General features: G+C 44.5%; 1 protein-coding gene across 2 annotated transcripts in view; it reads right to left on the minus strand.

Annotated features, from left to right (window-relative positions):
- Positions 1-15,632, minus strand: part of ephb3a (eph receptor B3a) — a 36,165-nt gene extending 20,533 nt beyond the window's left edge. Inside the window, exons 1-5 of one of the 2 annotated variants that reach the window (XM_044033555.1) lie at positions 15,415-15,605; positions 15,055-15,291; positions 7,007-7,071; positions 4,071-4,743; positions 1,999-2,154 (exon numbers count right to left, since the gene is read on the minus strand). In XM_044033555.1, the coding sequence (XP_043889490.1) occupies positions 1,999-2,154; positions 4,071-4,743; positions 7,007-7,071; positions 15,055-15,118 (958 nt within the window). In that variant the 5' untranslated portion in view covers positions 15,119-15,291; positions 15,415-15,605. Of the gene's footprint in view, positions 1-1,998; positions 2,155-4,070; positions 4,744-7,006; positions 7,072-15,054 lie in introns of both variants that reach the window. The other variant, XM_044033563.1, reaches the window with a different exon arrangement.
- Between the last annotated feature and the right edge of the window lie 493 nt (positions 15,633-16,125).

Genomic DNA, 16,125 nt, shown 5'->3' on the forward strand with positions numbered 1-16,125 from the left:
CTGAAACTGCCGGGTCCGGCCGGAGACTTCAGCTCCTCAGCCGGTTCACTTGCCCGGAGCAGCGCTTCACTCGCCCTGTCCGTTCTAATTGGGCAGACACAATTCAGAGTGGAAGCTCTTCTAATTGGATACCAACCTAAAACACACACTGAGTCCAAGCTGCTGGCCATTGACTGGCTGAGCTTCTCTTGAGCAACACGACCACTTCTTACACAAAGCACAGACTGCCTGGCACAAGCTCTGACAGACCTCAGGGACAGAACTGTCAGGCCCGCGTGTTTCTATGTGTGTGTGTGTGTGTGAGAGAGAGTGTTTTTGCGTGTTTATTCAGAGGTGATGCTTGAGTCCCTGCCCGCATGTCTTTGAGCACTGGTCAATGTCAGAGTCCACAGTGTTCCTGTGACGAGGATCTGCGGGAAGACAGTTGCAGGCCGTGTGTGTGTGTGTGTGTGTCATTTAGCGTGGTGAAAAAAGCCCTGGGGGGGGGTAATTTTACGCAGTCAAGACAGCACATGTCCCTCTCCATCAGCACAACTGCTGGGGCTTCTCTCACAGGCCTGTCCATGCAGAATGTGCATGGATGTTGCAGTCAGCCACACAAGATTAGACTACAGACTACATTCACCCAAACACACACACAATTTACATTTAAAATATTAACAAAGCACTGCAACAATGAACCGAACAACTTAGTTCAGTTACACACTTTTGAGATGATAAACGCCAGCGTTTTTCATCTTTTATAACATATAATACTCCTGTGCATTGTCAGTCAGTCATCATCTAACCGCTTTATCCTCCACCAGAGGGTCGTGGGGGGTGCTGTGCCAATCTCAGCTACATCGGGCGATAGGCGGGGTACAGCCTGGACAGTTTGCCAGTCCATCGCAGGGCCACACACAGAGACAAACAACCATTCACTCTCACACTCACTCCTATGGTCAATTTAGAGTGTCTAATTTACCTAATCCCCACATTGCATGTTTTTGGACTGTGGGAGGAAGCCGGAGTACCCGGAGAGAACCCACGCACACACGGTGAGAACATGCAAACTCCATGCAGAAAGGCCCTTGTTCCAACCGGGGCTCGAACCCGGGTCTTCTCACTGCAAGGCGAGAGTGCTAACCACTATACCACCGTGTGGCCCACTCCTGTGCATTGTGAAATACTTAATTACCAACATGGAACAAAAAATCCTGGTCAAAATTGTTTTAAAAATGAATAAAAAGGCTGTATATAAAATAAATAAACACCAAAGATATATGTAGATTTATAAGACTGACAATTAAGGTCATGTCATGTGAGGGGCACTGCTCATGCAACTAAGTGTTTGTTTAGTTTTTATGAATGCATTTGCACTTTCACCTCATCCAATGCTGAGTATGCTTTTCTAATGTAACACATAGAGCACTTTTTTTATCATTATATTTTTATTTATGCTACATTTTCCTTGTTTCTAGTTTTTCTAGTTCTAAATAAATTGTCGGCGCACTTTTGTTTTCTCTCACACTTGTCGTGAACCGGCCCTTTGGGGGAAAGATAACGGTGTTTTAAATTTAATCTAATTCAGCTGAAAATCTCCATGGTTATCAGAGGGAGAAAGTTACACCCGTTTTCCAACTGGCTGTTGCTATTTTAAATGATTCGGTATCAACAGTAGCGATCAGCCGACAATAGTTTCTTTTACATCTCCTGGTGTCAGGTGTGTTCTGAGTTCTGTCTGCCTGCAGTAAAAGTGCATGCAGCAGCATGAGCAATTTAAGAGGAAACCAGTGGTGTCGCGCTGCGTTAACACTGAGTGACAACGCAGTCCAGTGCGCAGAGACACTCCGCAGTGTGGGAGGATTTGATAACCAAGCTATGACCAAGATGCCAAGTGTAATGTCTAAATAAAAAAAAAAAAAAAAAAGGGGAAGAAGCAGGTAAATCTTCAGCTGCACACTCACCCAAACACACAAGGTTTACTTTGTCTTGTTTGTGCAGTAGACGATGACTTACTGGTGCAGGTAGAGTCAGGAGGATCACTGTCAGCGCGGTAGAAACCATTCTGACAGGGACAAATGCTGGCTCCTCGAGCACTGGTGCGACTGTTGGCCGGGCAGGGGGTACAGTTTCCCTCCCCAAACTTCGATTTGAAAGTTCCGGGGAAGCAAGCTGGATGAGATAGGGAGAAAGAAAGTGAAAGTAGAGAAAGTAGAGAAAAACAAAGACACGATTCTGTGTTACTTATCGAAAGGACAAGTGTGACAAATGTTGATGTGCTTCTGACAAATGGTGAACGCTTGAGCGTCTGGGTTTTATCTGTACGTTTGCATTCGTTCATTCATAATTGAATTTCATTCATCTCCCCCCAAAAACAGTCTGGATAACGGCTAAGTTTCATGTTGGAGAGGTAGGTAAAGGAGGAGCGCGATGCAGATGGACTGCTGACAGGAGATTGGTGTTGTCAGGCAAACAGGGATGGAGAACTTCTGAGAGGAGGGATACACCCAAAAGCCATCAATCAGTGTCTGTCCAGTCCTCAGCTCTCCAAAACCGCACCGCTGAATACAAACAAACCCTTCACATGCATGCAGAGCAGCGCCATAATGAGTTAATAAATCAATGCAAACGAACGGGCATCAGACGAGACATAAATTAGCAGAGAGTAATTAGACAAACACACAAAGTTAGCGCAACCTTCCACGTCGCGTCCGAGCCATTCATTTGCATTCCACAGCATCGCACCGAAGATCTGCTGATATCACGTCTTAAGGATAAACTAACATAAGCCTCGACATAAAGACGGATTCAGAAAAAGGGGATTAGCAGCAAAAGGTCTGGATCTATCTGCCTCCAGAGGACCATGTTTTACTGTTTCCCACATTCCTACCGGGTGGTGTAAAAGTGGGGTCTCTGGCAAACATCTGTCCCGTCAGCGTGAGGGCTCGTAAAAAGCCAGTCAGTGAGGGAGAGAGTGTGATTAACTAGTTAGGCTAAGTGGTCTTTTGCTTTGAACTCAAGTTACACCCTTATTCCCAACAATGGCACTTCTAGGAAAATCAGCAGAGCTCCCGGCCCCACACTGTAGCTCTAAAGACACAACAAAGAAGATGGAAGTGTGCGTTGCTTTTTGCTTTTTTTCCCCCTTCTCATAATTCACAAAGACCTTTAGGCTCTACACTCTCTCAGCTGATTTATGTCTTCTCTATTACACAGTGCATCGTGATTTTCTTTTATTTGTTTGTTTTCCTTGCTTCTTCTTGGAGAGGGCGCTGAATCAAGCCACTGTCTCGCACCAATCCATTAACCTCTTTGGAGGCCACAATGATTTTGCCGTTTTTGATCCACTAATGTTTCCCCCTTTTCTCCGACGCGTGCTGTGTTTGGCTGCGAGCGAGTGAGCGTGTGGCGCGGCCGAGGTAAGAAATGAAATGTCTGAGTGATTAATGCTGGTGTAGCAGTGTTGGCTCACGTTGGTCTGAATGGTGTTAATGAGCATGGCCATCTGTAGATTAACTAACAGGAGGCCACGCAGGAAATTACACTTCCTCATTGCAACCACTGGCTGAAGCCCTACAGAGGTTTTTGTCAGACAAGCTTTTAACCTTGAGCTGCCGAATGGCAACGAATGAGCTCATGTGAGACACTATTTCTCACACTCAGGTGAGGAGAGGCTTCGCTTGTCTGTCTCTGACTCCCAGTGTCACCCCCTCCTCTTTAATTCTTGTTGTGCTGCTATTTCCCTCCCATCTTTGGCTATTCACACCTCTTAACTCACACAATCTCTCTTAATATCTCTCTGCTCTGGACGTCCATTATCTGCATTTTCCTCGCGCACATCTACTGGCTTTCTGTTCAGTAGCTTCCTGCTATCTTTCTTTCCCTCCTCTTCTGCTCTCACAATATTTGTATGCTGCTCCTCGCTGCAACACCTCATTAATTCATACTCTCCTCCACCCTCCTTCACCCCCCTCAGGAGCCACACAATAAATGCAGAGAAGAGGGCACAGACTGAGGTGACTTGCACTGAGCATATAAAGAAGGCTTGGTTAAATAAAGGTCCAAATGCCTGTTCCGCACACACATACCCTGGCACTGGGTGCCGTCTGACGAGGGTTCGAATCCAGCGACGCAGGTGCAGGAGCCCACAGGAACCATCCACTCGCCATCCCCGTTGCAGTACAACTTGAGAGGGACGGACACCTCCATAGCATTCGTCACACAGGCGCCTGGAGCGATGACTAAAGAAGTGGCTTCTGCCCCAGTGGCAGTCTCTGGGAAGACAGCAAAATTGGCAATGGTGGTGGAGCACTTCTTAAAGAAAACCCTGACAGAGATGAGAGACATGCAGGCGCCCAGGTCCTGGAAGGCCAGGTAGAAGCCTTGCTTTGAGAGCGGGCCAAAGCTGCGCACTTTGGTGTTGATCCTGCCCGCCTCGAGCAGAGAGAAGCTCTCATCTGGGGCAATAGTATCCACCTTCACGTAGGGGTTCTCCCTCCACAGAGGGCTGGTGTCTGTAGCTGTGTCGCCCTCCGACTCATAGTAAAACAGATTGAAGGTCTCTTTGCAGGAGCCGGGGATGTTGGGAATGCTGGCGCAGTCACGCACGGAGAACTTGAGCTCCACGTAGACGCGCAGGACGCCCCGCCGGGGGATAAAGTCCGTCCTCAGCCAGTTGTTCTGATTGGGCTGTCGGACATTACACACCTGGTAGGTTCTGATTGGGCTCATGGAGTCGTCATAGCCACTGACCTCCTCCCACTGTGGAAACAACAGAACGACACTCAGTACGGTTTTTATACACACATATTATGTCGAGCTGAGGTTGGACTACTGTTCTTGTCTTGTAGTGGAGAATCGATTCATCAAGTGTGTCGTCCACGCCGTCGTCTAAAAGTGTCAGCGTCTATTTTACTAAACTAAAAATATAAATTTTTTTTAGGCAGACAAAGCATTTATTTTGTCTCCTTCCGTCCAAAAATGCCCCAGTCCATTTTTTCTTGAAGTTTTCGTCTTCTGCTCAATTACGTCCCAGGAGTCAAAGCCCAGGGACAGGAACTGTGGAGCATGCACAGAGCCACATACACATGCAATAGTAAATTGGCTCGAACCTGCATTATCTATCTGTGTTAGTCCCACTTTGGTCAGTCGAATGTGTTTACCTGTATTTTAAAAGCCCTGTTTTAATTGGACTGTAAGAAAGGAAGAGACAGTGGCAGGGATTTACATTGATATGTAAGAAAATGGGGACATAATGACTAGAGAGATGCTGAGTCCCCCTAGTGGCACAGTATTAATGTTTTTCCCTCATAAATATCCCAAAAAACGGAAAGTCACCAAAATCTACTATTTGTTGTTGTTTATTCTCTCTAATTTGAACCCGGCATATGTACACAGTGTCTGGCGTTACCTGCAGTAACAAAGAAAGAAACACCTTCACTCTCTGCTTAAGAAGTTAGCAGAATAGCAGAATGTTGCTTATTGCATCTTTAAAACACGCGCGTTTGCAGTTTGGAGGTTGTCGGACGTCATCCATGTAGAAATTAGACAAAAACTACAAACGTGCCCTGAGGCGGAGGAGAGTTCCTGCTTCTGTAACATGTGAATTTGTATTATTTGCCGGGAGAACGCGAGCCTGTCAGACTGTACATTTTTAATGGAAACATTGCTCATACATGTATAATGCAAACAGTGAGTTACTTATTAAAATGACAATCTAAACGTGCAGCTGTCAGGGTGATTGCTCTGCAGAAGCTCTTCCGTCCACTTCAGCCTACGTATAGATATGACATGTATTCCCTGGTGTTGACAGATATAGCCTGAGAGCGGAGATTTGCATTTGTTGCCACGACTGTTGATGTCGTGCAACGTTAAAAATAGATACTTGAAGTCAAACGTGATTTCAGCCTCTGACTTCATCTGTTGATTCCACTGGCCTTTGTATGTGGTAACTAACTAACATTACAGGCTGTGATTAATGGCTTCATTGGTCAATACATTTAATCCATTTGGAAATAACCTTGTGAGAAGTCAATCTTTTTTTTTTTATCCTAATTCCCTCCTGGACTGAATGCTTCATTTCCATAACAAATGAGCTTTGCACAAATTGATTATTTCAACTGGACGAAAATAATGCATAACTCATCTCACGTCGCGGAGTTCCTGTGCAATTTATTCCCAAACGATGAGCCCAGGAGTCAGCATTAGGTGTCGTAAATCACCAGCAACACGTTGATGCACCATCTGACAAATATGATAATTGTATGGGCTGAGAGGGGCTGCCTCGCCAGTCCTGACATATGACTTCATGGTTGCTGGGACATTCAAAGCCGGCCATTCTGGGGGGAAAGGAAGGAGCTGTTGCTGCCGAAGATCGTTTCCATGGAAACCCAGCATTTCCATTGACTGACTTTGCGCTCATGTAGCGAAGACAAATTACACTGGCCGGGAGTGGGGGAGGTCTGTCAGGCAGTTAGCCCTGGGGTCAAATTCATGTTGTTTTATTTTCTCACCATTCCTATAGGGGGTATCAACTGAATACCTTAATTTCTGCCTGTAATGTACTCTTGGGCCCATATTATAAAAGACACAGACACATGCTTTCAATTATCAGGCTCTCTCCTGGGGAGGCATGCTTGCTCGAGCCAACCTCATAGTCCTGACACGCTGCAGGGATTTGTGTCGCGCATCTGCATCTTTGCTCTTTTGTCTGAAGTACAATATGCACAGATTCTGCTGTGCACACTGTTAAACCTCAGTCATTGTCTTCGCTGTGGAAAAACAAACAAACTGCATTTTCTTTTTGTCTTTTTTACAAAATATCACACATTGTGTTTCTCATTTGCTTTTTAGTATCCAAGAAAGCTAACACACACACACGCTGCACAAATACAGATATAAAACAGTAGGAGGTGTGTTGTTTAAGGCAGACTGGGCTCTATTAACAACCCAGTGGAACAAAATGTAAAAAAAAAAAAAAAAGGACTACAAAACGAATAAGACACACAAATACACATGAACTCACCCCACTTTCTGGGAACGTGGTCCATGCCAGCTCTGTGGTTGCCCACCGACTGTCCATAAGGGTTTCTGCAAATGAGAAGCAGGAGGAAGGTTGACAAATGTGAATTAAATGGTGTGTGGAAGAAAAACGACATGATTGCAAATGGTTAAAGACCACACGCACGCTCTCTCGCTGCTTGATAAAAGGATCCAGGTTAAAAAAATAAAAACGTTCTCATCATTCATAACCTCCACCTACATATATTCAGTCGGTGAAAGCTCTGACAATCACGGCATCTATCGGTGATGATGCCTAATTAAAGCGTTCTCTCTCTCTCTCCTTGTGTGTCTGGCACTCTCAACAGCACTTCTTTCTAAATTCATTTGTGGAACAAAGAACAAAGCATCCTCCAAGAGCGGGAAATACTTCATCAGCAGGAAACTGGTTCACAGAGATCATATTTGCACATGGAAATCTGGGGGAAAGCTTGAACACCGAGAAGTGACAGCAATGTGACACCAGTTCGCACGTGACGCGCGTTGTGTTTTCTTCACCCAGCTCCACATTTACGACTTCGCGCTGAGGTGCGAGCCAGACACACAATCAGAGGGACCTCAGAATAAACAGTGGGATCGGTGGACATTGTTGTGCCAGACTGTCGGTCAGCTGTCACCTGAGTGGCTGTGGCTTCAATAACACCTCAGGTAAAGCCACTCCTCACAGCTGTGGACGTGTTTGGCTCTCACTGCTCCACTGTTGTTAGCGCATAATTACTGGAACAGTTACACTTTCCTCACGAAGGCTCAATGACACGACGCCTGCTGTGCACCATTTGCTCACAAGTCGTTGATAGCGGTGCTAAAGGAGGGCGCGAGAGGGAAAACAAATATGTCCTGTGAAGAGCGGCAGTGGCACTCGTGGCTTTGTTCTGGTCCCGTGATGTCAACAGTTGATGTTTCCCCTTTTTTAAAGACGGGAAATAGCGCAGTTACAGTACAGCACGTCCTTGGCTTTAGTGTGAGAATAATAAAAGTTGTTTGATTGAGTGACGAGATCACTGGTCCATCTGTGGCGGCTGAGCTGGAGCTGTGCTGCCGTGTTTACAATCTGTGCTTTGTGTTCATTAGTGAAACCACAATGGCTTTTCTTCTTCTGAGAGGATGACAGATAATGAAGTGTGATCTGTACATCCCACAGGATGAATTGCATCTGTGGTTTTCAACTGTGTGCCACAGAGAGGCGAGAGAATCTAAATTTAAGGCTGCAAAGAGGCAGCGATCATACTAGACTTAAGCGCTCATCATGATACGGTTTCATGTGGTCACATCCACACTACGGTTCTCATTAAAAGCAAAAGAAAGTAGCGGCTCTTCCTACTTCATGCTTTCACGCAAAAACAAGACTAGATGTTTTCCCCCCTGAAGCTTTTACACTCAGCTAACCAGCTGATGCCTGTGGCTTTGTACTCGAGAATCATGGTTTCAATTTTCTCATCTAACTTTTGGCAAGAAAGCAAGTAAACATGATGAACAACAACAACAACAACAACAGCAACGGCGGCAGCGGCGTGATTTGTGTGACTATTAATCAAGAAATAGAGCAGAGTGTATCATTAATTCCTGATTCTCATCATCAAGAAATGATGGAGTCACTCAATGACATGACATGATTGGTTGTTTATAATTTGTCTTGAGGGATTTGCGCAGGTTCTTGTGAATAGATATGACGTGCATTTGAACACTGGTGAAGTCTATAGTAATTATAATTTGTAGGTTTTTTTTTAAGGCAAGCGTCAGTTATGGATTTCAAAGAAAATGAACCATCACTGTATGACAACATCAAAATAATAATAACCGTTGTTTCCAACATGTGCAAACAGTGAAGGGCTGAACAATGAATCGATATTTTATCAAAATCGCAATACAGCCTCGTGCAATTTTCAGATCACACTGAAATGTGTGGGAAAATGACCATTTTACCATTTAAGAAGAAGAATCACACAGTCATCATTTTAAATATATGCTATTCAAATAAAAATGACAATAAGTACATCTCATTTGTAATTTCAGTCAAAATAATTGCACTTATTGTCGTTTCACATTTAACAATCTGCCTTTTTTTTATTTATTTAGTTTTTTAATTAATAAATAAAATCTTAATCAACCGTCTAAATAGTAGACACTTAATTTAGTCGTTAATTGACCAATTAACAATCGACTTATTGTTGCAGCTCCCTTCAACAACAAAAAACCCAGAATGATTCAATTGAAGCCTTTTGCTGATTTTAAATTTGGTTCAGCTCTACATTCACAATGCATTTAAAACACCAGCAGTAAAAAAATATAAATAAATAAAAAGTCATATTTAACACTCGCCACTTTCAATTCGACTCAATTTTATTTGTATGACGCCAAATCACAACGAACATTATCTCAAGTTAAATACCAACAACATCGTATACACAGATGCACAAATGTTATACTATACTGTATTCTTCTCTTATACACTCTCTCTATATATACATTTATATTGTATTGTGTGCTTTTGTTCATTCTTGTGCAGTAACTGCTTTTTTTTCCAATGTTCACACCAAACACAAAAGCATATTCCCTGTATGTTAATATCTACTTGGCAATTGAACGGATTCTATTTCTGAACATGTAGATGTTTGAATTTATTCACTTTCAGACACAAAAGCGGTTCCGGACCTATTTTGAGTCCATATGAGAACTGTCCGCCTCCTGCAGACATAAACCAGACACGACAACATACTCCTTAAAATGTCAGGACCTGATTTTCCAAAGTGAAAACCGCTTTTGAGCCGATCGAACCCATGGCACTGGAAAGTACTTTTCTATGTAACTTCATCCTCACTAATTTGGCAGCATATTAGCTTATGAAGTATTTAAATTAACAGTCATTAAGAGACAACCCATTAAGCATTAATTAATCATATTTAACTCATAGTCACTTCATCATTCCTTCAGGAGGAGCAGCAGGAATTTGTGCATTGGTCTTTATAGTGTGGAAGAGAAATATTCTATACACAAATAAGCCTTTTAAGAAATAAAGAGTGGTTGGTGGGTTGGAATAAACAGATGAATAGTGCTGCACAAAGTATAAATCACTTTAATTTAAATGGGGAGAAGTGTGTGGTGCCTCAATCTCTGTTGACAAAGGAAATGTCATTTTCATTTAATAAGTGTCTTTTATGCAAGAATTTCATGAAAGAAAATGTGCATTAACTGACAGACCTTTGAACATGAACGCAGGCACAATTACTGGCACGTCGCGTTCTCTGTCTTAGACTTGTGCGCAGAAGCATGCGGGCGACAGCAGTGAATAACGTCTATTGTCGAGTCCAAATGTTGGTCTGCAAGCAAGGTTGTTTCACTGATTAACACGACTTGAACCGGAGAGAAGGAACTAATCAGTGAAATCAGCGGCTGTTGTCTCTGCTCAGCTACACTGTGCTCTGGGAGGCGCACAGCTGAGTGAACACTCGCGGACTACTCGCTGCCAGTGATCCATGGATCCAGCCTGTCCTTCCCGTGGGAGTCTGATCTAGTTGGTCTCCTAATCCCTCGCCTCTGCTGCTGCTGCTGCCCCGAGGCAACAGAGGCAGAATCACTCAGTCACAACTAACCACAGGTTTGTGCTGATGCTCCTTTTAACAGGCGGCTCCTCACACCAGGCACATGCAGGGGCAACAGTGTGGCCATCCAGTATCTGCAAGTTCATGTGAGCGAGACTTCCTGTGCAACACGCCACGAACCTTTGACCTAGAGCAGGGCTGTCAAACTCAATGTGTGTGTGGGGGGGGGCAGAAAAATCCTGGACCAGATGATCAAAATGTTCAGCACAAATGATTGTTCATTTCCATCTGTGTTTATCTGATCTCCTCTGCTGTATTTCAGTGGAACAGCACATACTGGCCTGTAGTCACATGCATCTCAATAATGTTTACTGGAGGCACAAAGCTAAAAGAGAAACGAGGAGCTGAGACCCCTTATAAGCGTCCCTGTCGGCCCGCCCCCTGGTTTGGCTCTGTGTTTTCAAAAAGCATGAGACATAACATCTTATCTCTGGCGGGGCTGAATAGAATTGCATGGCGGGCTGGGTGTGGCCCTCGGGCCTTGAGTTTGACACCTGTGATCCTAGAGTGCAGATTATGAATATTCCCACTGGTGAAAACCGTCCCGGGTTTAAGTTTAATCGAGATTGTGACCGACAAATTCAAATCCCAGCATCATTTCCAATGCAACCTTCGTTTTTCCAAAGTAAAACACACAAACTACTGTAGTGGTGTCACTGGGCTCCACTGTGCTGCTGCTGCTGCTGCTGCTGCTGCTGCTGTTGTTTTTTCTGCCTTCGATTCATTTTGTTTCCATTGCATAACGTGACGTCATACTTCACACACAGACAGCACACAAAAGTGAGGAGAATAAAACAAAAAAAAGGAACACAACACAGCACAAAGCAACAGAACAGAATAACCACTGGTTATGGAAATGGCATTAAGCCTTTTTCAGTAGGTTCACCCAGGCTTAAATTTCAGTGTGAAAGAGTCTATAGTGTTCATTAATATCCAGCACAGCAGCGGGGGGATGTCACCATCCAAGCTCTGAGACACTAAAATTACACAATGGAAAAAAAGGGGTTTTGCTGTTGTTTGACGAGGACTATCTTCACCAGAGTGTTTTATCATCAACTCACTAAATCCCAGAAACCAGTTAAGACGAAAAAAGATCCCATTTGTTCCAGAGTGGATTTACAACGCCTTTGAGATCGCCTATAACTCAAATTCAGAAAAATCCCCCATCCCCACCCTCTGCCATAAAACTACAGCAGCAGTGGAGATATTTGCCCTGGGGTAAAAACAATGCTGCAGAGAGAACTTTAGAGCATCACCACCCATGGCATTTACTGTTTTTTTTTTGGTTTTTTTTGATCATCCGCCAGAGCCTAAATGCCACACAACTCCGAATCGTCAATGCTCTTTGGGAGCTCACACATGCTAATGTTTTATTCACTTTGTGAGCGAGAGAGAGACTGTACGATGAAAGCAAAGCCTCGCCTTCTACTACACCGACACTCTCTGCCAACAAGCAAACACATGAAATATTAACAGGCAAACATCCTCACCAGTGATCGAAGGACGATAAAACAACCTACGAACTTTACTTCTGAGCTCATGTGAGAAGCCAAAGTTCATTAACATTTTAATGCCTCTTCATAGAAGCAAAGTGATAACAAAGTCAAGGGTGACGCTCAGTTTGAATCTATGTTTCCGCTTGAAAGTAGGGTTTTACGATGAAACCGCACAGCATGTGACCTCCACTCAGGACGCCGAAATCTTGTTTTAATCATGAAGAAAGCTTCAAACCGATTAATCGTTTTTCAAAATAGTTGACGATCGAGTAATTATTAAAATGTTTCTCTCTATATATACGACTCAAAAACATCTAAAAACACAAAAGAACGATCAATTCTATCAAAACTATCAGGCTGTTAGATGCTATCAGAGTGTTGCATTCACGGTCAGTGCTACTGTAGGAATGTAAGTAAGAATCTTTGAGGGACAGTGAAAAGTGTCTCTTTAGTCAACTCTCTCAAACCCTCTTCTCCAGACTGGGCCACAAAGAAGTCAGTTATGGGCCGCATGTGGCCCACGGACCGCCATTTGAATAGGCTGGCTCAACATTGACCGTAGGTGTGAGTTCGAGAGTGGATGGTTGTTTGTCTCCCAGCCATTTAGCCCTATGTCAGCTGGGATTGGCACCAGCGCCTGCAGCAACTAGGTTATGTGTTTCAGGAACATCATTGTACAGAAAATCAAAAATGGACGATGTCTCAGACTGAGCTGCGCCTCAATGTCTCAATGTAGACTTTTAGACGAGACTGCGTCCGCGCCGCGTTGACTGTATTTAAAAGTGGACATAGTCTTCCATGTCTCCTGAAGATGCCAATGCCAAAGTTGCCAAGAAAAACCCCAAAAATAACTAGTTGTAAAAAAGAAGTTTAAATGGAAGTCCAAGGGAAAATGAGCCTACTTTTCACTTGATTTACAATGTTCTCAGTCGCTACTTTGTCAAAAGAACATGATGTCCACGTTTTAAAATATGTTCCACTTTAGAGGAAATTAGATGATCCTGGCTGCAGGTGACGTCTGTGAATTTCGAGTCACAGAATCTCACCATTCTGGAAGCTTCAAACATGGCAGTTGAGATTCCTATAGGTGACATGGTGAAGACACGGCCTCACAATGAACTGATTCAATCTCAGTCCAGGCTGCGGCGAATCATTATTCATGTTGATATTCCCATGTAGAGGAAGCGGCCAAAATGTAAATGAAGCTCTCTGTTCCACTATCACGCAGAAACATCCTGTAGATTATTTTATAAAACGCTATCCGAGTGGTCATCCGTCTACTTTATGAGCTTTTAAAATAAGAGTACAGTAAACACTGGCTGTAAATGGAAGTAATTTAGCATAAAAGTGTCACCGCCCGCTGAGGCTTTTACTGCAGCGTGCTGGTGTGAACTGGAGATAAGTCATCACTGTAGCTTTTTGTAAATAAGCACACAATTCAGCTGCAGAGTCCAGCAGCTCGCATCATACATGCGCTAACGGTTGCCAGCGCGAGAAAACATTCAGATGCAAGCCATGTGTTGAAATCCACTGAGTAAGCAGCTAAATAATGACATGTGAAAAAAAAAACAAGGCCTCACTTTTCCATTTAAAGTCATCCGATGATGTGCCCTTCATGTTTATCCTCAGAGGACAAACATTAGTTAACCCCTGAGATTTGAGTAACAGTTAGTGAGGCCGGGGGAAACGGGGACGATCATGTCGTCAGAGCCCAGTGGGACTTGAAGGGCTGCTGCTGCCGCTGCATTGATTTACTTGCTGACACCAGAATTGATGAGGGATCAGACTGGCCACAGTCCAGGAGAGGCAGATTGGACAGGGAGGGAGGGAGGGAGGGAGAGAAGGAGGGAGGGAGGGACGGCTACAGACATGTAGCTACAGCTCAGAGAGGAGCCTCTGGGTGGGGAGCAGCAGTGGTGGATGAGGGTGGGCTTTTTTCCCCTGGAGCAGCTCTCTCTCCCTCAGATTGATGGAGAGCGCTTTGGGGACTGCTGCATACTTGTTAAGCCATTGACCTTTAATTCACACTTGTCGTTTTAATATATTCCACATGCGTGTCCCTGTGGCGCCTCAGGAGCCGGGAGCGATCCCAGACTCTGGTCTGGTCTGGTCTGTGTGCGTATGAGCCACACAGCTCTGGTGTGGCTGAACCCAAGAGCAGGTTTAAACGCTTTGACATGCATGATACGAGGGCGAGCCAGTGTATTTGTGTTTTACAGTGAGAGTAGAGGAGGAGGAGGAGGAGGAGGAGGAGGTGAAAGAGTAGGAGGACGAGGGGACGCCCCTCACTGCTCTGCTCTGCTGCTGTGGATCTAACCTCTGAGGAGGATCAGTGGATCAGTGGGCATCCTCACTCAGCTTGTGGGTGTGACAACAACAGGGACAATAGCAACAGGGCAGTCCTTCAGCCGCATTGGAAGCACTGGGATGTCATCACACACACACACACACACACACACACACTAGTACATCCACAGAGCAATTTGATGCTCAGTGGATTTGCCTGTTTAGCAGAGCGGTGCCTCCTCATCCTCATCATTACTATTATTACCAGCTTTAATTAAGACAAACATGAAACATGAACGCGAGTCCTGTTTAACAATCTGATTTTTTTTTTTTTACATGGAGAACAGGTTCAGTCACTGCTGTGCTGCTGGAGATGATGTGACGCGCTGATCCCAGCAGGGTTTTAATCATCACATTAAATAATAGCCAGCGTGTAGTGTAGCCCACTCTCTCTCTCTCTCTCAGTCTCTCTCTCAGTCTCTCTCTCTCTGCACACTGGTTTCTTTGTGTTAACGCTTGAGTCACTGGCTTTTTTTATTCAAACAATAGTATGTTTAAATTCCATCCCATGCAGCAGCCCCATTGTTCACCCACAGAAAGTACAGTGGTAAAAAAAATGTAAATCGACGTACCTTCTACAGCCAGCACCACGGGGACAATGAGGCTGCACATCCACAGCAAGTAATCCATTGTCATAAAACAGGCTTTTGCAACATGAATAAAGGAGGAGACTGGACGCGTCTGCTGGATGGAGATTCAAATTGTTCCTCTGCCAGTTCTCATGTCTTCACTGATGAGTGAGTGAGGCTCTCACCGCCCCATTCCTCCACCACAGTCCTCCGCACAAACCGAGGGCGTCTGGGTTCTGCCTTCACACACACACACACACACACACACACACACACAGAGTCCCGTTATTCCTGCTCCAGGCGCGCGCTACACCGCGTCTTCTCTCACTCTCATTCTCTCTCTCTATCAGACTTTATACCCACAGCGAGCCCGTGTCCACGCAGAGAGAGAGAGCATGTCCGTCCTGCACAGAGGGGGAGGGACAGGGTGCTGGTGCTGAGGACACCGGCGCTGAGTCCGGAGGAGAATCACTCGAGTCCACTTTCATCAACTCCGCGCGGCTGTTGCTCCTCTGCGAGGGACGTGCGTCGGAATGGCAACACTGGGACAGAGACACACAGAGGGGCTGAGAGCCGAGGCTGCGTCAACGCACGCGCACTCTGCACCGCGCTTCCGGGACAGACTTTCAAACTAATAGCCCACAGTATTTGTTTGGATGCTTATGTTTTAGTCATTCTGCTGCTATTTTTACTGAGGCTGCAACTATCTATTATTGTATTTGTTCCTTATTTCATTTCATTCGATCGATAGATAGATTTTCCAACATTGGATCCATGAAATCCGTTATTTTAATTCAGCAGTGGTGTGTCACTTACAATATTTGATTTTAGGCCAGATAAGAATTATAGTTTAATTTATTGTATGTTCATTTTCTTCATATCAGATAGCACATTTACCCATATGTTATTGAAAATATTATGCAAATACCTCAATAATACTAGTAATAATGTATGGATTATTTTGTGTGTGTCGCTTACCTGTGACCTTTTGCTGCCGTAACCAGTGAATTTCCTCTGTGTGGACTCAATAAAGTCAAATCTAAATTGAGTCACAACGCACTTTTCACAGCACAA

Source organism: Solea senegalensis, linkage group LG1 (genome assembly GCF_019176455.1).
Source record: "Solea senegalensis isolate Sse05_10M linkage group LG1, IFAPA_SoseM_1, whole genome shotgun sequence".
NCBI lineage: Eukaryota > Metazoa > Chordata > Actinopteri > Pleuronectiformes > Soleidae > Solea > Solea senegalensis.